At 41.9% G+C, this 21,343-nt stretch overlaps 1 protein-coding gene across 1 annotated transcript; it reads left to right on the forward strand.

The window, feature by feature from the left end:
• The first annotated feature begins 1 nt into the window (after position 1).
• Positions 2-19,807, forward strand: snx33 (sorting nexin 33). Its single transcript, XM_076733892.1, has 2 exons — positions 2-2,330; positions 16,480-19,807. Exons 1-2 carry the CDS (start codon positions 899-901, stop codon positions 16,731-16,733), a joined length of 1,686 nt encoding a protein of 561 aa, XP_076590007.1. The 5' UTR covers positions 2-898; the 3' UTR covers positions 16,734-19,807.
• Positions 19,808-21,343: the final 1,536 nt, after the last annotated feature.

The raw sequence follows: 21,343 nt of genomic DNA on the forward strand, positions 1-21,343 counted from the left end.
TGCCTTCAATTGTCCGAGCCTCACGTCATGGAAAGAGTTACTTTGTTGCAGCGCGCACAGGAATAAACCCGGAGAAGAAACACTGAGCCGTGAGGTGCGCTGATGCTCTGTAGAAGGACACTGTTCGGATGCTGAGTCTGCTTTTTTTTTTTTGTTAGGATCGACTGAAGATGTGCAGGAACCTGTTTACAAGGAAAACGCAGCAAGTTTCAGTGTGAGGGAATGCGGAGCAGGCTCAGACTGCACACGGATACCATTACTCATCCCTCTGCTTTTCTTCACGCCAGGCCACTTTGTCTTGGAAATACTTCCGTCGAGCATCATTTTTAGGCTCCGTAATGAGAATTAAGAGTCCGATAAGTGAACAACGCGAGCTTGAAGTCCAGTTTGTGAGGATTAAAAGCACCGTCGACGCTTTCGGAGGAGCTCTGTGGTGAAACCAGCTTTGTTTTTCAACCTGTTGTGTTTGTGATGTGAAAGGAGCCACAGTCAGTTATGAGAGAGTTGATGTGTCATGGAGTCCTTATAGCCTGAAGTTATTGTCAGACCTTTAGGCAGAATAGATAATAAGACAACAGAGCGATCGCCTCAATGGGCTGAGGATGCCAGTGCTCACAGCAGGCATATTTTAGACTTTTTTAGGCGGATACAAATAACAGCTTTACGCAACTGTGGAGTTCTGCTGTGTTTACTAAGTGTCATATCATTAAATTTACATCCTGTGCTGTCGCACACCTGATCCCCCAGCTGCCATGTAATTTGAGATGAGTTTAAATATTACAGTGAGCTAGTGTCAGATGTTTCCAGCACAGCATGCATCAAGACAGCAGCATCAACATAATCTAGGCACTATGTGCATGTAGACTTTGTTGCTTTTAGGACCCACTGGAGTTTCAAGATGTCAGTGAAAGCCAAAGCACTCTACACTTTTCTTAGTGAAAACAAAGAGGAGATCAGCATCCAGGAGAACGAGGAACTGGTTATCTTTGATGAGAACTCAGTGGACGGCTGGTTTCAGGGGGAGAACAGCCGAGGGGAGAGGGGTCTCTTCCCTGCATCCTATGTAGAAATTATTCGCACCCGCTCAAACTCCAACGTGACAGACTGCTCCATTAGCCCAGCAGGTTCTTTAGGAAACGACTCCTCCTATTTCCCCTCAACCCCAAACACACCTCTGCATTTGCAGCAGAGTTACTATGATGACGATGATGACGACTGGGACGACTGGGACGACAGATCAACAGTGGTGGACGACGCTGACCACACCAGGAGCCCCGGGGCCAATGGACATGCCCATCAGAGCCCACTGTCAAACAACCCCAATGTGCACTACCGGTCCAAACCACACATGGAGAGACAGGACAGCATCTCCAGCTCGAGGAAAGGCAGCATGGTGGGCAGGAACTTGAACAGATTTTCCAGCTTTGTCCGCTCGGGGGTCGAAGCGTTTGTTTTGGGTGATGTACCCATGATGGCAAAGATAGCTGAGTCGTACACCATCGATATGGGGCCCTTAGGGCCCCGGTGGAAGGAGAGCCCACAGCCTTTCTCCTGTTCCATTGAAGACCCCACTAAACAAACAAAGTTCAAGGGCATCAAGACGTACATATCGTACCGGGTCACGCCGAGCCACACTGCGCATCCTGTCTACAGGCGCTACAAACACTTTGACTGGCTGTACAACCGCTTACTGCACAAGTTCACTGTGATCTCTGTGCCTCACCTGCCTGAGAAGCAGGCCACGGGGCGATTCGAGGAAGACTTCATCGAGAAGCGCAAGAGGCGACTGATACTGTGGATGAACCACATGACCAGTCACCCAGTCCTCTCCCAGTATGAAGGCTTCGAGCACTTTCTGATGTGTGCTGATGACAAGCAGTGGAAACTGGGCAAGAGACGGGCGGAGAAGGATGAGATGGTGGGTGCCCATTTCATGCTGACCCTCCAGATCCCTAACGAGCACCAGGACCTTCAGGATGTAGAGGAGCGGGTCGACTCCTTCAAGGCCTTCGCTAAGAAAATGGATGACAGCGTGATGCAGCTCACGCATGTTGCCTCAGAGCTGGTGCGTAAGCACCTGGGTGGGTTCAGGAAGGAGTTCCAGCGACTGGGAAATGCCTTCCAGTCTATCAGCCAGGCGTTCATGCTGGACCCTCCCCACTGCTCAGAGACCTTCAACAACGCCATCTCCCATACAGGCCGCACCTACGAGAACATTGGAGAGATGTTTGCAGAGCAACCAAAGTATGACCTCTTCCTTATGCTGGACAAGCTGTCGCTCTACCAGGGCCTGCTCGCCAACTTCCCCGACATCATTCATCTGCAGAAAGGTAAAGTCATCCATGAATTGTTTCAGTGTGTCAGATATTCCTCTGATGTTGTTCTGCATGCAAACTCCATTAAAGGGAAATCACAAATGGAAGAACAGTAAAGAATGTTAATGATGATTACATCCTAATCAACACAGATGTTTGAATGTATCCGTCCAGTTTTCATTCCTGCAGGTTCGTACGTTTTTAACTCAACGTTCCCTGTTTCACATTATAAGATACATTCTTCCAGTCATGAGGCCACATTTTTGGGATTTTCACAGTTAGAATTTCTCAAACATTAAGGTTGTGTTGAACTGAGAAGACTGTGCGAGGTTCCAGCAGATGGTTTTCACGATTTATGTTTCATTAAGGTTTTCAAATGTTTCAACAGAGGACCGACAAAAACGTGAAAAACAAACATCAAGAAACTCTTCAAAAAGACAAAGATGCATTTGAAATATGAAGTAATTAATGAAATAAATGATATGAATGAAATAACTAAAAAGCACCAAAGTGGGGCCACAGGCCTCTTCTAATATTAGTATACCACAATGTCAAAATAATGCACTCCAAGCCACAAGCAGCGGTCACTTCCTGTTACCTGAACTCAGCGTTACGACATATCTAACCCATTTTTCAATTTATTTGTCCCCTCTTCTATAAGACATTTGTTAACAAGATGCTACTTCACCAAGTCCTGAAAGGATGGGCTTCCTGGTGCCTTCCACCCCTTCATTAAAACCTGTCAATCCACCATGATACTAACTGAAATCCAGAGCACTACTGTGGCCACCTTGTAGAGGATCACCCAGTACACACATACACACAGCTTGATATGAATTCTCCTTCATATCATATCACCAGGCAATCCCACTGGGCATGAAATAAGATAAGGACTCCAACACTGCTGAGTCCTTAAGACCTAATGTGTGAGGTCCAGAAGTTGTCCTCAAGCAGATTATTATTGAACCTGAATACTCAACCGCCAATAATAACTTGTGAAATTCTGTATCAGCTTGTCAGCAGCAGCAGCAGCTTCAGTGGGAAAGAGCTGCAAACACTTCAGTAACAGTTAAGAATAACACGCACAGCGTCTGCTAATGGGAGCGCACTCCCATGATCTGATGGCCCGTGATCACGTTTTATTTCTCAATCTGTGCTATTTATTTTGTCATGGGTGACAGATGAGGTCAGGTTTAGCCTCCAGCAGCTCCCCTCCCCTCGCTGTGCACACACACACACACGCGCACACACACACACACACACACACACACACACACACACACACACACACGCCCCATCTGATCCCACATAGCATTTGAATGTTTTATGTGTCAGTCTATGAGTATTAGGTCAGAGTGTTTGCCTGCAGATGCACACACCCACATCTTACCACATTCCCTCGGTTTCCTTTGATAAGCGTGATGGACTTTGACAACCTGAGCAGGTCGTAGAAGGGAAGGTGGTAGAGTATTACAGAAATCATTTTACCTGAGATCCTGGTCAGATTATTCCCTTAATTGTTATCTTTCCAGCAAAAATACCAAACACTCTCTGGTTTTTCTTCTCAAATGTGCCTCTTTTCAAATAACTGAAGATACACAGTATACACATACTCCACCATACCTCAGCTTAATGTCTCCTAAGGATATATAACTCAAAGTGTGTATGTATGAAGGAGCTCACTTTTTAAATATCAAAGCTCTTGATACTACTGACATTATATAAAGTTTGTGTACAATATAACTGTCATTAAGGACTGGAAATAGTCCAACTATCTGTCTAACCAGAGATAGAACAAAACTACCATTAACATGTTTAAAATGGGGTGTTTTTTGTTGTGGTAGTTCACCTCCTTTTGCATTCTGTTTAAAGTTTGATGAGACAAATAGACGAGGGCTTTGTTGTTGTGTAATGTTACAACAGCCAAGAAGGCAGTAACCCTCAAAATCCCCTTTCAAAGACTAATTTTGGGGACACCCTCAACAGTCATTCCTGGGGCTTTTTATCAGCTCTTGATATTTCTCTGCTTCTTCTAGCAGATCCTTCAAGATCTACTTTTTTTCAGAAGAGAAAACCTACTTAAAGAATCACACCTCACAAATAAAAGTGGCGTAACAGAATCACAGGACATTCATTTTCAAGAGGAGGTTGAGCTGGTCTCCACTTATCAGTGCTCACAGCAGGAAATGAATGCATAAATGCTTGAAGCAACTGAAGCAGGAGATTCAGAACTTGTATTAGTTGAAAACTGTTGTACCGCCGCTGCAGTCAGGCTTGCTTTACTCTCATGTATTAGAATAACAGTGTTTAATCAGTAACGTTATTGGCCCTAATATGATAAAGCATGCCATTGTCCTGTGACGTCCTGATTTGAATACTGTGCTTGGCTTGTGTTTGTGATGGCGGATTATCATAAACCCCCTGGTGAAATATTAATTTTGGTACATTTGGTACTTAGATTTTGGTACAAGACACTGTCATACCAGCAGTCTGAATCAACCTTCAAACCAAAAACTGTAACAGTTGATTGGAGTTAGTTCAGGAGGAAGGAAAGGGCTGCTACCAGTGAGTTATTATCTCCAAACAGCTGGAGATCATTATCGCAGAGGTCATTCGAGATATAATTCCACTAGTTACATTTAGTCACTCCACCCAGGAGTAAATGAGAAAAGCAAAGCCATCTGAATGATATTAAATCGCCAGAAATGAAAACCATTATTGAACCCTGGTGGTGTCAGGTCACGCTGAAGTTTCTGGCCATGAAACGTCATTTTAAAATGCTTGAAGCACCACGAGGGGGAAGTAGGAAATACAGCTCTGTGTAATTTTGGGAACTGAGCCTTGATAGCAACGCTGTGTAGCTTTGAAAGAAGAAATAAAATATTATTCCTCTTACAAATGAAAAGTTCAGCTCTGAAGCAATAACACACACTCAATCCAGTCAAGCTTACACAGTGTCACATGATCAACACTAGAGCAAAGGAACAGAGAGAACGTATAGAGCCATTTTAGGGTTGTGTTTTTGGCTCTCATGTTTGGCATTTTTATCAACACAGTGATTTGTTTTGCCTTCAAATGATAATGAAATCACTTTTTTTAGGACATAAGTAGATTTTATGTGATTGGAATCTGAGGCCAACTTTTGTGTTTGACTCTGACTGACGTGTCTTGTGTACTCTATCCCAAATGTTTCCAACAATGGTAAAACCCCGAGAAGTCAAGGTGACATTTCACTTGGTCACCTGTCAATGGTGATATGAGGAACAGCAGATGATGCATCTGACAGTGAGGAAAGAATTCAGCACACGAGACTAAACATAACGTGAATTAAACTGTAATACTTGACCTCGTTCAGGAGCATTTCTGATTTTGTTTAAGGAATAGTTCAACATTTTGGGAAATACCTTTATTCACTTTCTTGCTGAGAGCTACATGAGAAGATTGATACCACTTTCATGTTTGTGCAATAAATACGAACCTGGGGCTAGGACGCTGTTAGCTTAGCTTAGCACAAAGACTGGAAGCAGGGGGAAACGGCTAGCTTGGCTCTGTTCAAAAGTGACATAATCTGCCTCACAGCACCTTGAAAGCTCACTCACTAATACGTTATATTATGTATAAAAAACAATGTGAAAATAAGGATTAGCGATATTATGTGGTGGACTATTTTTGGGCTGCGTGCACTTCCTGTTATCATTGTCAGTTTGCCAGGTGTAATTTTGATAAGGGTACAAAAAACCCGTTTGTTTTACAATAGAATTTAATAGCCAAGAGACAACAAATAGTGTACAGGAGGAGGTTGTGCAGCAGTGTTTTTCCCTGTGCCGAGTCTTCCCTGCCGGTCTAGATAACTCCCCTCGATGTGACTTGTGTTCTGCTGAACCAGATACAGCTGTGGCAACACTGAGAACACACAGAACTGAGGTCAACCTTTTCCGGTGCACTCCTCCTCCTGTTCATCTGCTCGTTGCGTCTTTCCTGTCTGACTTTCCCCTTCGCTGAGGTCTATGGGAGCTGTTTTTTAGCCGTGATCCTGGAGAGCATGTGAACAGCAGGAATGTTAACTGTCTCTGAGATGTGGTGTTGGGCAGTAACTGCATGTGGCCTTGATAAAATGGATCGAGGGAGGAGAAGGTTTTGGGTAATGTCAGAAAAATGTCAGGGTGTGCTCCATGCATGTCTTTCTCCCATTTTCTCTGTCCTGTTTTGGCTTTTACTCAACGGATCTTTGAGGCTCTTTTGGTCTCTGCTGTTGCTCAATCAGCAGCTCAGTCTGTCACAGAAGTTTCACCTCCATTATCCTCTTCACGTCTCTCTTCTTCTTTTCATCTTTTTCCTCCTGTTTCCCACTGAAGACACCCAAATCAGGATTTTCTGGGCAGCAGCCCTGGTTTTAATAATAGAGAAAGCAAATCTAGTCTGGTCAGAAGCTGGGACTCCTAACTGCCGGGCTTTGAACCTCTGCCAAAACTAATCCCATAGTTAGACCTTGATCTCATTTGAATACAATTTTAAAATCTTGATCTGAAGGGTTAATTGCATTGCATTGCTATAGAATAAAGGGCCCCTGTGGCCTCTGTGTGAAAGGCAGATGTGAGCACTGCCAGATGCAATTATTTGTTGGTGACCCTGGTCTCTGAAATTCATTGTACTGTCTCCTATTGCATGAGTACTGCTTATTTTGAATTATTGTACAAAATCATAAAGTGGCCAGTGCTGGTCTGGCATCAATCTGGTCTTTCATATTCTGTTCAATGTGTATTCTGTAGATGTTAGGTAACATTGGCAGTAATTGTTTCATCCGTTTATGAGAGTAAAGTGGATATCGTGTTCTGTAGATTTTGTATTCGACAACAGATGCACTGATCTGAGATGCAACCACCTGTTTAAGCTTTGAATAAACACAAAAGGCTGCACAATAGAGTGAAACCAACCCACCCGCTGCGTGGGTATCTGTCCAGTCTGATCTGATCACATGTTGTGTAAGATGAAATCTGAGGCGTTCATGCGGCCTGAGCTCTGGTTCCGCATCACCAGTGTCCCCACAGTGGCATGTTGTGCAAAGTAAGGCAACGATTTCTGTTCAGTTCTTGTGGACAAACCAAAACAATGATGGATTTCTACATTAAACTGAACTTCCATTTGTGGGTTAGCGAGAGAAGGCCACATTGGAATAATTGCAGATTAAATTCCTGAAGTACAAGTTTGAAACTGACATAAAACCAAAGCAAAAGTCATGACAAATGTGCCGTGGTAATCGGGCCATTTTTCAAAATAAAATGCACCAGACCGAAGCGGATCTCCTTTTATCGTGACTCATTTCGCCATTTAGATTGCTCTATAGTAAAGCGAGCATTTGTCTGCCGCCCTTGCTGATAGTGGGATAAAACCATCTGTGATCCACACCAGAGCAAAGCACTATCAGCTTCAGAGCGAGCTAGCTCCCCTGGGACGTCTCCAGCCAGACTTTTAATCTGGACAAGTGGTTAGTTGTCTTTCCATATGGCAACACATTTACACAAACCACATGCAGGCACTATCACTTTAAAGGAAAAGATACTGTGCTGCCAGTTCTGAGGAAATGTCTAACCTCAGGTTTTGGGTTTGTGCCCGCATGCAGAGATGAGTGTCTTTGTGTGTTTTGTTGGAACAGTATTGTTTAAATTTTGTAAGTGCTGCCCAGGAGCTCATGGCGTGTTTATATTGTGTGACAAACATGTTACGGATTAACATTCCATACTCTGGCTACAACACACAAGAAAATACCGCACTGTCAGCAGGTAGACAAACCTCAATCTGTGAAACCAGGCTTGGGTTTCAGGAGCGTGCAGTGGCCCAGTCAGGGCACCTTTTGAACGTCCATTGCATGTTATTTTGTTGGCTTCATCCCCCTTTGCTGACTGTGGTGACTATGGAGAGCAAATGTTTTCTCTCTCCTGGTTGCTTACTCATAAATCTCGACAAAGGCTCGGCCCTCGTCTTCACACACACTGTCTATCCTCATGCTTCTGCATTCCTGTCTGTGTTGGCCCAGCGCACTGTTGTTTCACACTGAAGGAGATTACAGATGTCTCCAAGAACTCAGTCTTTACCACTGCCGCCTCCCTCCTCCTCTCAAAGGACCACAGATTTTGTGGCATTTGACTGAAAAAGGCATTAAGTGAGAGAGGAGTCAGCTTATGAAAAGACCCCCCGTAATTTTTGTGTATCCAGTCCCACTCTTGAGGATGACTGGAGCCTTTTGCCTCTCAGAGTACAATGCAGTCTAATACAACACCACCTCTAACTGTAACCTCAGTTACAACAGAGCTGAACCTTTCTAACACCGTGTCAACAAAAACTGAACATTAAGCTTCACAGAGATTCCTGTAATTCAAGTAGCATCAGTGATAGCTTGTTAGCCTAGCTGATGTCTCAAGGTTAAACTAGGCGTACTAGTTTGTAGGTTTAAGGCTTAGTTTAAGGCTGTGTTCATGCAAACAATTTGGCACTCTAAAACTGCATGTAAATGTTAAATCCTGTAGGACTGGGGGCATTTTAGTGTCCTTCAGCACATTGTTTTGGTTTCACGACCTGCAGCTGTACTGTTTCTTGCTCCCCCCCCCCTCACACCTGTTTCCAGGTGAGGCAGGCAGCTGCTCTCGGTAAAGAGAATAATGAAGTAATCATGAAGATAGTGGTTAAAAAGCCAGATGTTATCCCTGAGAAGTTGGTGGAGACCACAACAGAGCTAAAACACGACTCCAGATGCATGCTAATGATGCTCCGTGTCTGCTGGATGTGTGAATCAGCAGCTGTTTACTGAGATTTTTGCTTTTATGAGGTGATATTTGGCAGATTTTAGCCAAAGTGGCCAAACTATAATTAATGCCGCTTCAATACAATTCTATTTCCAGCCTAAATGAATGCTAAGTCAGACATGGTTGCTTAGTCACACTGTTACCTCACAGCTGGAGCTGACCACACCAGCTGGTAGCTCTCTATGTGGAGTTTGCATGATCTCTGTGGCCCAAAGAAATGCAGCTTGGGTTAACTGTAAACCCTGTCTGTGTATGTGAATGTGTTTCTCTGTCTATATGTTTAACCTTGTGGTGGTAGACTGGCACCCTGTCCAGGGCGTACCCAGCCTCATGCGCACTGCATGCCGGGATCGACTTCACTCCCCATTGACCCTTAACAGGAAAAGTGGCTTCAGAGGTTGAATCTCCAAATGCTAACATTATCGTGAATAAATGGAAAATAGAAGTCATTGCCATCTGTATTTGTTCATGTTTTGATCAGCTCCTTTGGCAACACGTTCACTAGTTAGCTCACAGATTAATGGTTTTTCTGGCTCTGTCCGTTGAGCTCCAGCTCAGCTAATGTAACCCTGAACTTCATTTTCTTTGCCTTTGTCTCGCTACAAGTGTTAAGTTGAATGACGCTTAAACTGTCAGAAAGATACTGGGTGCCTGCCAATGTGGCTGTAATCATGGCAACACTGACGCGATGCTTGCGGTTGGCTTGGAGACGCCATCCCTCAGAGGAGAGCATTGTTTGCTTTGCTCACTCTGGTCTTGTGTCATGATCTTGCTGTGCGAGCATACATACCATCATAAAAGCTATAGAACGCTGGAAAGTCCTGTCAGTTGGAAGGATGGGCCAGTTTAGTTTTGACATCCGCATTGCTTGGAGGACAACTAATGTTCTGATCAGGCAGACGTCTTTCATCATAGGGACGTCCTGCATTCTTTTTACTTGTGCTGCCTCCCTCGAGCCATTGCAACACTTCTCATTAGGCAAAAACTACAGAACAAACACGCAGAGCAAATAATACATCTGTTCCATAACAAAGGAGCACAAACTGTTATAAATTAAATTAATGTCATGATTAGAAGCCCAGCAGAAAGCCTTAAGACCTGGAGGGATTTGAGTCTAGTCTCACAAATCTGCTAAGCTATACAAAGGAAGTATGATGTCACAGTTAATGTTGACACTGGTCGTTTGTTTTACTTGATGTGTGATGACATAACGGAGTTTTTAAAGGCCTGAACTTTGTGAGGCCAAGGTCATCATAAAGCCGGTCATTTTGTTCCAACATGGCAGCTGGAAACCCAAATATTTTTGTCCAAATCCAGTCCAACTTTTGATTTCACTGTGACAACACCCTTTTTCCATACAAACGTAGGAAACCTGATCTGAAAAGGGATGAATTAAATCCTTTGCAGAGGAATGCTGTGAGACAAACACGGGGTTATTAGCAATGGTAATGAATTATATCCCTTCAGGATCAGCGCGGAGCATATCCCTCCCAATAAACAAATACTGTACATCTTGATAGTGACACGTCTGACATGAGAGTGGATTTATAACACCATCTGTATGAAAGTGAAGTATATAATGATTTCAGATCCGATCGTGTTATGTTAAAAAAAAAAAAAAAAGAACATCTGTTGAACATCTTTTTGCATGACTTGAATTAAGATCTGCAGTTTGAGCTTTGGAGCTATTGCAAGCTCCATATATTATATCTGCGAGTTTAAGAGTTGCAGTCATGTGGATGCACAGAAAATAACATTGAACGTGCAGAAGCAGTTGCTTGCAGGCTGCAGAGTGATTCTGTTTTGAACATTCCTCATCCGTGAGTTATTTAAAAAAAAAAAAAAAAAAATCAAAGAATAGGAAATATCTGTTTGAGCATTGGCACCCTCCAGAGTAAAAATCTGCCATGAAGATAAATGGACAAAGGATATTTAAGACGGCTGAAATGAGTCTCCAGCTCAGGACATAAACTACATCTCTGTTTCTGTCTGTCTCATCTGATTGGCTGCCGTAAACACTATTACTGTTAGCTTACTCAGCTCTGGGTTTTTTCATGTTTGTGTGTCCTCAAGGCTTTTAAGGCCCACTTCAAACACTAGCAGATATAGCAGAGTACTTTTGACCCTGTCAGGGAGTTTTGAAGCCATGTCTTAAGTCTTTCTTCTCTTGTAAAACCTCCCTTTCTTCCCTATTTTCAGCTCTTCTGTAGCCTGCATGTTGTTCCTTTCCTGACCTGTCTTCTTCCATCCTTTCCTTTTCTCCTTGCCTCCATCAAGATTAAATATCAGTAGGCTATTTATCTTAATCCCTATCATTATCATCTAAATGTCCAATCATACCATCATTTAAAATGGCAAAATTTGCAGCAGGGGAGATGTATGGTGAACTTTGAGTCTTGACAGTCCTGACCTTCTGAGGGAACAGAAAGCCACAGAGTCCAAAATGGAGGAAGCTAGCTTATTAGCTGTGTTTCTCCATTCACTTTTATTTAACCTTCATCTGTCAGACTATAAACTTTTCCACAAATGAGGAATAGTTACTGACAGTTAGGAGACAGGATTCAATGATACAAATATGTCTTTTGAATTAACTGTGTGAACTTATTTTTCCATAAGAGACCGAACTAACAAGCTCTGCTAAGTCAGCTAGCTTGTTAGCTCGGTCTCTAATGGAGCAATAAGCTCACACTGTTAATTCAATATGTTAGCTAGCTAGCAAACTAATCACCAACTAACTAGCTCTCCTAGCTAAGATTTTTCCCTCTTGTATAATTTATTATTGAATTAAATTTTTACAATCATGAGAAGAAAATGGTGGCACAGTACAGAGAAAATAGAAAGGAGTCCAGAAAGCTATTGTGACTGACTAGTGCTAACATGTTGTTGACTTGCTAGGGTGTTAGCTGTTAGCTCACTTGCTCACCAACTAGTTATATTAACCCTATCAGTTCCCTGCTTTGTTAGTAAGCCTGTAGGGCTACAACTAACAATTATTTTCATTATCAGTTAATCTGTTGATTATTTTCTTGATTAATTGATTAATTGTTTGATCAAATGCCAGATGATGGTGAAAAACACCAGTGCTTCCCAAAGCCCAAGGTAATGTCCTCAAATGTCGAGTTTTGTCCACAAACCAACGATATTCAGTTAAAGAGGAGTGAAGAAACCAGGAAATATTCAGATTTAAGAAGCTACAATCAGAGAATTTTGACCGTTCTGTTTAAAAACCTTCTCAAACCAACTAATCAATTAACAAAATAATTAATTTAATTGTTCACAACGAATCAGCTAATCATTGCAGCTCTAGAAGCCTCCAGCAATGCTTACTTCACATAGAATCATGGGTAAATTTTGTGTGCATTTTTTTCAAATTGGCCCATCTCATCAGTTCACTGCAGTGCTTGACACAGACGTCAACCCCACCACACACACACACAGCCCTTTACTAAAGGTCAGTGTTTTGTGGTGACAAGCCTCATTTGTCCCCAGTTAAAAAATGTTTCTGTTTACTTGTCTGTTCAATGCGAATAACATCCCCTAATCTTACTCAGTCACGTTAGTCCTTCCTGTTTTGAAGTCTCTGAACCAAATTCACAGATTTGTTTATTTTACAGTGCACTGATGAGTCACTCTGATTACGCAAATTCGAAATGGAATACTACCCCACGTTTTCTTGTCAGTACTTGGACGTTAAAGTTACAGTTTGAGGCTTTTCAAACTTACAGTATTTTAACTGAAGTGTATTCCCGTGTTTTAAGTACATGAGTAATGGCCGGTTCAGTCACTGGCTCAACAAACCATAACCCATTATCTTGGATTTGAAAACGTCATGCCTTTACCTGCCAAGTATTTTTTCCTTTTACTTTTCAATAGAGAAATTTAGCTCAGTTCCAAGTCTTAAAGGAAAAATGGGGGTGTTATGTGTTTTGTGGTTTTCATTGCAGCAGTGAAGTAATAACATACTAGTGGCTGTGCTTTCACATATTAGCCCAGTACCGTTTCACTCACACACACACACACACACACACACACACACACACAAAAACTCACACAGCTCGAGAGGATTGTGAAGCAATGTTTTTCATAATTGGAGACTGTATCTAACTTGACGCTCAAAGGGAATGTGCAACTTTTGAAGGAGCATATCTTGATTTGTAATCATGGGGTCATTTCAGTTCATCCCAAATGACGGTTTCCTAATGAGTTCGTTTTGGCAGTATAATCATTAGTGGCAGAAGAATTTAAAAGGCTAATTAATTTGAAACAAAAATAGATGGCGAGTTGGTTTTTTAATATGAAAAACATTTTGTGTCATGCTACATATGTCTTTCTAAAGACGCTCATTACAGGAAAATCCCTTGTCAAACAGTTGATAGTAGCACACCACCAACCAGCGCGTTATGTTGATCAATTACACGTTACAAGGGTCAGCTTATTTACACAAAGTGGCCTCAACTAAAGAGGCTCCACTCCAGTTTTATGATGCCTGCACTTTATGATTAAACAGGAAGAATGATTTAATTAGCTGTGACTGGAAACCATGTTCCGCATGAGAAGGAGTTAAAATTAGGCACACTTGTCTTAAAACTGCTGTGTGCTTATGCTTGGATCTTAAAAGAATCTGCAGTCTATGGGGAAAAATAATGCTGGCTTTGCTAAAAAGGAACTCAGTCATAGGAAACTGGGAAATATCATCACCAAATACAAGCGCACAAGCACCCCGTGCTGTAAACAAATTCAAATATGTTAAAGGGGGACTTCCTTTCTCAGATTGCCTGTGTTTGTCGAACGGATAGCGCAGTGATGTAGATGCAGAGACGAAGTGGCTGCGCTTCCTGAATTCATCCTGCAGTGACCCCGCGCCTGGGGAAGGCTGTGGGAATGGGGAATTTAGCAGATGCCTGAGTTCAGTCAGCCAGAGGGTTGAGGTCAGAGTCAATCTCGATCGTTCTCATTCCACATACTGTATGTCTTACTAAACCAGACTGGGTGTCTGCAGGTCTTAAAAAGTCTTAAAAAGCTTTCTTATCAGGAGACGTTACACACTCACAGTATCATCATAAAGTGGGATTATTGCAGGAGTGGATTGCATGTGTCGTTTCAGTCAGCACCATCAGACCTTTAGCTGACATGAGCTAAGGCTAGCTGCAGTAGCGAGAAAGCTTATCATGCCTTAATGTGGAAATGCTGATTGAGGCTAAAACTCATTGCAGTTTCAGGAATAATGATGAAATGCATGTTAAATGGCATTTTATGTGTTATTAAAAAGGCTTAAATTTAATTAACTTGAAAAACCCTGCAGAAACCCTGGTAAGGCTGGTTTGTCTTATTTGTGTTCTTCACTCCTCCACACAGTGTTGTCCCTTTCCTTTTCTCTCCTCTCACCCCTTCTTTGTCCCCCACAGAGTACTAATATCTGCCCAGCACAGACCCATGAAGCTGTCACATGTGAAATAGTTCAATCCTTTCTTTGGCCACAGCCGTAAAACACGCGGTAGCCAGTCTGGTTGGGCAAGATAAACAAATCTGGTGCCTTTCCAGACTGCTGGCCATGTATCACAGAGCATTTGTTATCAGGGGAAAAAGAGGCAGAAGGCAGAGAGTGGGGAAGAGGGATTGGTTTCCAGAAACCTGCATGCTTTGCAGATTCAGCTGCAAGTAAGAACACATCAAACTTTGTGCATCAGCTGATTCAGACATGTTGAAAGTGGAAACTTAAACAGCCTTGTTTCTTTTTATTCAGTCACATTTTTCGTTTTGTGGCTGTAATTGTATAGATTTGCATCAGTCCGGAGAGCACGTTTAGCTCCGGGGAAGACGGCATCAGAGCTTTCTTTGTGATGAGATTTTGCATTAGCTGATCCAAAAATGTTGGTTCAACCCCTCCTATTCTTCCCCGCTCCACACACATACATGCACACAACCACGAGTGCCTGTCCTTTATGTCCCACAGACATGCTATCTGGTGATGCACATTCTCCTCTCATGTGGAAAACAGAATACATGAATGTAGGTCAGCGCCACAGACTGTAGTCCACACGCCTCCTCGCTGGAACAGACTGGAAGTGCTGTTCATGCTTTCCCAGACTTCTGCCAGGAATTCCACACAAAATCCAGGGCGGCATGAACTCACAGATAGAGTTAATGGATAAAACCTGTACACTGCAGCGGTTACATTAAAGACAGAGCAACTGACTTGTCCAAACTAGTCCTGCTAGCTAGCTTATCTGCTCAATGATCAGTCTTCTTCCCGGTTGCGAGCTCACTTTCAGACTGAGACAGGCTCACTGATCTGATGGGAAGTGCAGCGTGGCGGCATGCCATTAGGCTGCCATGTTCTTCACTTGGAAAGTGACGTCATGGAAGTCTGGGTGAATGCGGTTGCTACTTGTCCGCATCATCTGAAGCTAGACGTTTGGTATGCAGTTAAACAAAAAGTAATTGTGCGGTGTGTTCCCTGCTTTACCTATAAAGTGTGCAGCTTTGCGGTAGTTAATTTCTGGGGGGAAAGTTACGATGTTGGTCTTTGCCGCTGAGATATTGCCACATTATACTCCAGCAGATTTTTGTATTATCACAACATATAGTAAGAAATACAGACCCACCCAAAGAGCAATAAAAATCTAACTGTTTTTTTAGACTATATTTAACTTTATTACAACTTTTCATTTAGGGTTTTTATTTTTATCCTTTAATTGGAAGCACTTTTTACAGCCTTTCAGTGACTCGGGATGAGTTTTTACATTGACTGTTTAGTTGACAGTGACATTAAACTGTGAATGCAACCAAATACAAAAAAAAGAACAGAGTTTCTCACTTATCTGCAGTTGTATCTGACATTCAGATGCCAATCAATGGCTGCATTTGCACATAAGTCAATTTGAGATTTATTCCTGCTCCATGGAAATTTGTCTGTGGTGCTCACAGAAAAAAAAAAGACATTTAAAAGATTAAACAGCAATCGGCAGCAAGAATCTGTGTTCCTGTTGCTTGGGATAATCCCCCTTTCTTACTGACTGTAGTGGATTATCCAGAAGTGCTTTATGTTTGCTCCTAAGTTTTTAGATGGATTTTTCAATGCTGTGAGTCACACAGACAAACAAACAACTGGGATGGAGGAGGAAATCCCCAAAACCTGAGAAATAAAGCCAAAACTATCTGCATGGCTTTGGCAAGACGCACACAGACTATGTGTGAGTGATAAAATATGTTTTTGTCGTGTTCGGGTGGAGGCAAAAACCTCAGAGATGGATATCTCAAAAACTGGTTATATGCAACAACAAGCTTTCCCGATCATGGTGTTGTGCTTGGCTCCTAACCAGCCTTCTGTTTTTCAAATGATTTAACCTTTTGTGTTAATCCAGGTGCCTTTGCCAAGGTGAAGGAGAGCCAGCGGATGAGTGACGAAGGCAAGATGGACCAGGACGAGGCCGACGGCATTAGGAAACGCTGCCGGACGGTTGGGTTTGCCCTCCAGGCAGAGATGAGCCACTTCCATCAGCAGCGAGAGGTGGACTTCAAAGACATGATGCAGGCCTACCTCAGGGAGCAGATAGCCTTTTACCAACGTGTTGTCCAGCAACTGGAGCGCACCCTGCGCATGTACGACTGTCTGTAAAGACACCGAACTGCTGCCCAGTTCAAGACGCCAAAAAAACCCCAAAAAAACCCCAGTACATAAATGGAGGAGGATCCAAGTCTGGACTCTTTTATGAAGGCGTTTTATTTTATGTTGGTCATGAAAAGACTTGCAGATTAGTGAAGCGGTAGTTACTGGAAAGACGTATAAAGCCAGTCCGTCTTTTGCTTTGATGGATTCAAAGTCACATTTTTTTTGTTTGTTCTTAAAGACCTACTGTACCTTTTTATTTCCGAAATACACATCACATAGGCAATGTCACAGCATATTGTTTATTTTACATAATTTAAGATGTTTGTAACATTAAAATAAGAATATAAGTTTGAAATTCATAGCGGATCTATAGTTGATCGTATAGTGTAACGCACGCCATGAAACGGGTTTTGAAACTGTCCCCTTCTCTCCATCATCATGCACTTTGGCTTCTCCTGGGACTGATTGTGACTTCCGGTATGTAAATTTCACCATCTGATTAACATTCCAGTTGTTTTTTTTAATGCAGCATTTTAGAATTTGATTGAAGTTACTGATTTCTCTCAACAGACCATGAAAGAGTAGCATATCTGGCCAAATAAGTGCAGTGCATACTGAAGTGAAATTTCACCATCATCTTAGTGAGTTTCTCTGGTGTCTCTTAGCACAAGTAACAAACGTCTGTCTTAACTTTGCACCGTGTGGAAGACTCACTGATATCATGTAATTCAGTTTAGTTATGTCCTTTTCTGACTGTTTTCATGCAGCAAGTGCCTTAAAGGATCTGAGGCGTTTGACAAATGGACTATTTGTCTGTAGCATGGCTTATGTTTTACAGGGGACATTTTCAGGAATGAATTGTATTTAGAAAACAAGTTTGCACATGTTTTTATGTAATATTGGGTCATTGTGTGTGGCATGTGTTTATGTGTGGGTGAGCGAGTGAAATGAGTCAACTACTGTGCTGATCAATTCCCTTTCCCACGGTGGAAAACAAAAGAAATTAGACAGTATCTTTGCATGTGGCAGCAGGTTTATTCAGCCAGCCAGAATGAAAAGTAGTCATGCAGGTGAAATGGATTAGCTGGCAGAACATGAAATTGTTATTTCAATATTTGTATTAAATCATTTTGTTGGCAAGACCAAATTCTTTCTAGTGCCAGAGTTTTGTGTTTAGTATAGTCTGGGTCCAAAAACAGCACGATTTGATGCTCATATCATCACATATCATATATTATGAAAACATCTAATGCACAGATAAAACCACATTATATCATTCAGATTATCGCTATGCTGTACCCATCATAACCTCAAGAAATAGTTTGACATTAAAGATTGGTATCACTCTCATGTTGCATGTCTCATTATGCTACACCCCACAGATGGTTAGCTTAGCTTAGCATAAAGACTGGAAGCAGGGGGAAACAGTTAGCCTGGCTCTGTCTGTCTGCAAAGGGAAAAAAATAGTCTGGCTCATCTAATTCTCACTAATTAAAAGTTTTCTATTAAATAGCATTTAATAAATGTTAGAATCTGGACAAAATCCAAAGTGTAAAAACATCAGCTTGTCATTTTACAGGGGTTACGACACTGCACCCATTCATTAAATAGTTCAGCCGTGACCCCCTGTAAAACCATTCTTACACTTTGGTTTTCATAAGGATTAAATAAACAGCATATAAAGTGTTAATTAGTGAGCTTTGGCGGCGCTGGTCGGCGGGTTTGTTACCGTTAGACAGAGCCAGGCTAGCTGTTAGCCCTGTATGCTAAGCTAAGCTCACCAGCTGCGAGAGAGGTATCAGTCTTATCTAACTCACAGCAAGAAAGCGATTATATTCCCATTACTATTCCTTCAATAATAATACATATTTCTCTTATTCCAGCTGTGAAGGGTCACCTTTTATATTTCATTTTTCACATTTCATTAACTAATTTTTCCCCACTGAATGAGATTCAGGTCCCATTCTTCACTGTTTGAGTGTGTTTATTACTAAATACGAGTTGTTCCAGTAGCATTACTCATCCCGTTTAACGGGAGAAAAAGTCTTGAGCGTTGTGTTAACCTTCGAGGTTTATGTGGCGTCTGCGTTGTAATTATAAGCATTACCTCAAAACGTGTCGGGAATGCTTTTCGAGCTTGACACCGCTCTCCTCACGCAGCCTCCGGTGTTCATTTGTCAGCTGTGACTCTTTTCCGCTTTGATGCAAGAGGGTTTGATCTGTCAGTGGTGCGTTTGGATGAAAAGTGTTTCTGTGGCGTCTCTGCCTGGCGTTCCAGAATGTGAAGTTAGGTCTTATTATTGTTCTCCGATAACAAAGAAGTGCTGATTCAGTGCAACAAATGGTCCCTGTGTGTGTGTGTGTGTGTGTGTGTGTGTGTGTGTGTGTGTGTGTGTGTGTGTGTGTGTGTGTGTGACTCAGATATGGGTGTTGTATCAGTTACTGGTACTGTTCAGTCCACATCTGCAGCTTTAACTCTTTGCTGTCTACATGTGGTGTTTGTTTATTTTCGAACAAACCTTTTGCTTTTCATACTTCTGCTTTTTTTCTTTTTTTCTTTTCTTTCTTTCTTTTTTTTTTTTTGATTTGCATCGCAGTTTCTCCAAGACCAAAGAAGTCAGACATTTTCTGCTGGGCTTCCTTTTTTACTCCGTTTGGTTGTAGTGAAAAGTGCTTGCTGGTTTTGTAATCTTTTCTACTATGAGGAAAATGTGAAGAGAGCGTTTGGAAAAAGTAAAGAAACATTCCACAAATAAACTGTAAAGGACACCAAAGGCAAAGACAGATTTTGGGCAAAAGGAAGACGCAAGGTGCAAAAGTGAAAAACCATTCAAAGAAGTGCTCGCGGCCCTAATCGGGTTTCTTAATGACACTCTCCTCTCATGTTCCAAAGCTGCATGATAAGTTAAATGCCAGACATTTCACACAAGTAACTGTTTCCTAACATGGATGTGTGACCTGGTGAGCTGCTGGAACTCTGTGCTTTAGTTTAACAGATGGTGATTTTCAATAAGCAATCTGTCACTTGATTAAAGGGAAGGGGACCTAAAAAACTTAATAAAAGTAATGATGGTGATTTCTTACTGTCTTTCTCCTTTTTGTGGATTTATAGAACTGGAATATCAATCAGTAATCATTTGAACCATGTGATATTAAGCCAGCGTTGTGAGATTTTTCCATGCACACATTAAATCTAGACTATTCAAGTTTTATTCTAGGAACATGTGAGAGTCATATTGCATTTACAGTGACCCATATCTCAAGTATAAAAAAGCACAAACTATCTTCCAAAGAAGCACTGATGAAAAACTGGAGCTCACATTCACTTTATCCCATCAGCCTTTGATTTCAGCCACTGTTGTTGTCATATTCTAACTTGTTTTTCTGCCCATACTCAGGACATCAGCATATATCTGAGCAGGATGTGATGACACATGCAAACAGTTTGTCCTCAATATAACCAAAACAAGGACAGCCAGGAGCTGTTCTCCAAATTTCTCTGTACATGTAAACATACTGTCACTGTGACATAACAGCCAAGTAAATGAGACACAAAGAAAAATGTGAGCATCCTGCCAGAATTTGCAATAGAACCGTTTTTTTATTCAAAGTTAGGTTGGAGAATGCAGTCTGTAGGTCAGTGATCTGGACCAGAAGATCTGGTCAAACATTTACATTCACTTGCAAATACCTCCAAAGCTGATTTCCCTCAACTGTTCCAGCAAAAGTTAGCATGCTAACAAAAACACTTTGAACATTTTAGCTGCCTTCTGCAGCTCAGCGCACCCTCACAGAGCCACCAGCTTGGCTGTAGTCTTGTGTCATATTTATTCTTGTTTAATTATAGTTATTTAAACATATGAGACCTGTCCTTTGGCTGTGGACCTGGAGGAAAACCCTCCACCCTGATGTAAACGTTTAGTCTAAGAGCATTTTACTGAAAGTTTCCTGATATGAGTGAGGCCCTCCTGCTGGGTTAATTCTTGGAGACAGCTGATGAATGCCAAACTATAGCCTAGTTCAATATGTTAAAGTGAAACCCAGGCGTTTCTCTTTAATGCGTTCCAGATGTTTCGGAAGCAAACATCTCATTTGGATGCCTCAAATCAACAGCTCTGTTGTTAAACTGAATTAGTACCTTATGAATATTGAGCTTCCTCTTCTGTTTTAACCCTGACAACAGGTGTTTTAGCTATACTATTGCACCTTTATAGTAACAGTTCCTTTGCGTTGACTTATAGTGATGCTGAAGGATCACAAATGCTCCTGTGTCCTGACTGTGTGTTACAGATGCACTTGAGCACTTGCAATCTTTTCAACTTCAGAAAATCCAGATGTTTCTATTTGAACCCAGCGCCTTGGTCTGATGTTTCAGGCTCTCTCAGGTTTTGGTATGCAACTGGAGCGACAGGATGATGTCACCTTCATGATATGTGCCAAGAGGAGACATCATCAAGTTCACACAGAAACCTGAGACTGACAGAGGACAGGAAATCTACATTTGAAGCATAAATCTCCACACTAATTAGAGTGGTGAAAGCAAGTTTAGAGGGTATTTCTGAATAATCAAGCCTGCCTGCCACACACTTCTGTGATGTACACCACAGAGTATTAGT

This window comes from Chaetodon auriga, chromosome 6 (assembly GCF_051107435.1).
Source record: "Chaetodon auriga isolate fChaAug3 chromosome 6, fChaAug3.hap1, whole genome shotgun sequence".
Lineage (NCBI taxonomy): Eukaryota > Metazoa > Chordata > Actinopteri > Chaetodontiformes > Chaetodontidae > Chaetodon > Chaetodon auriga.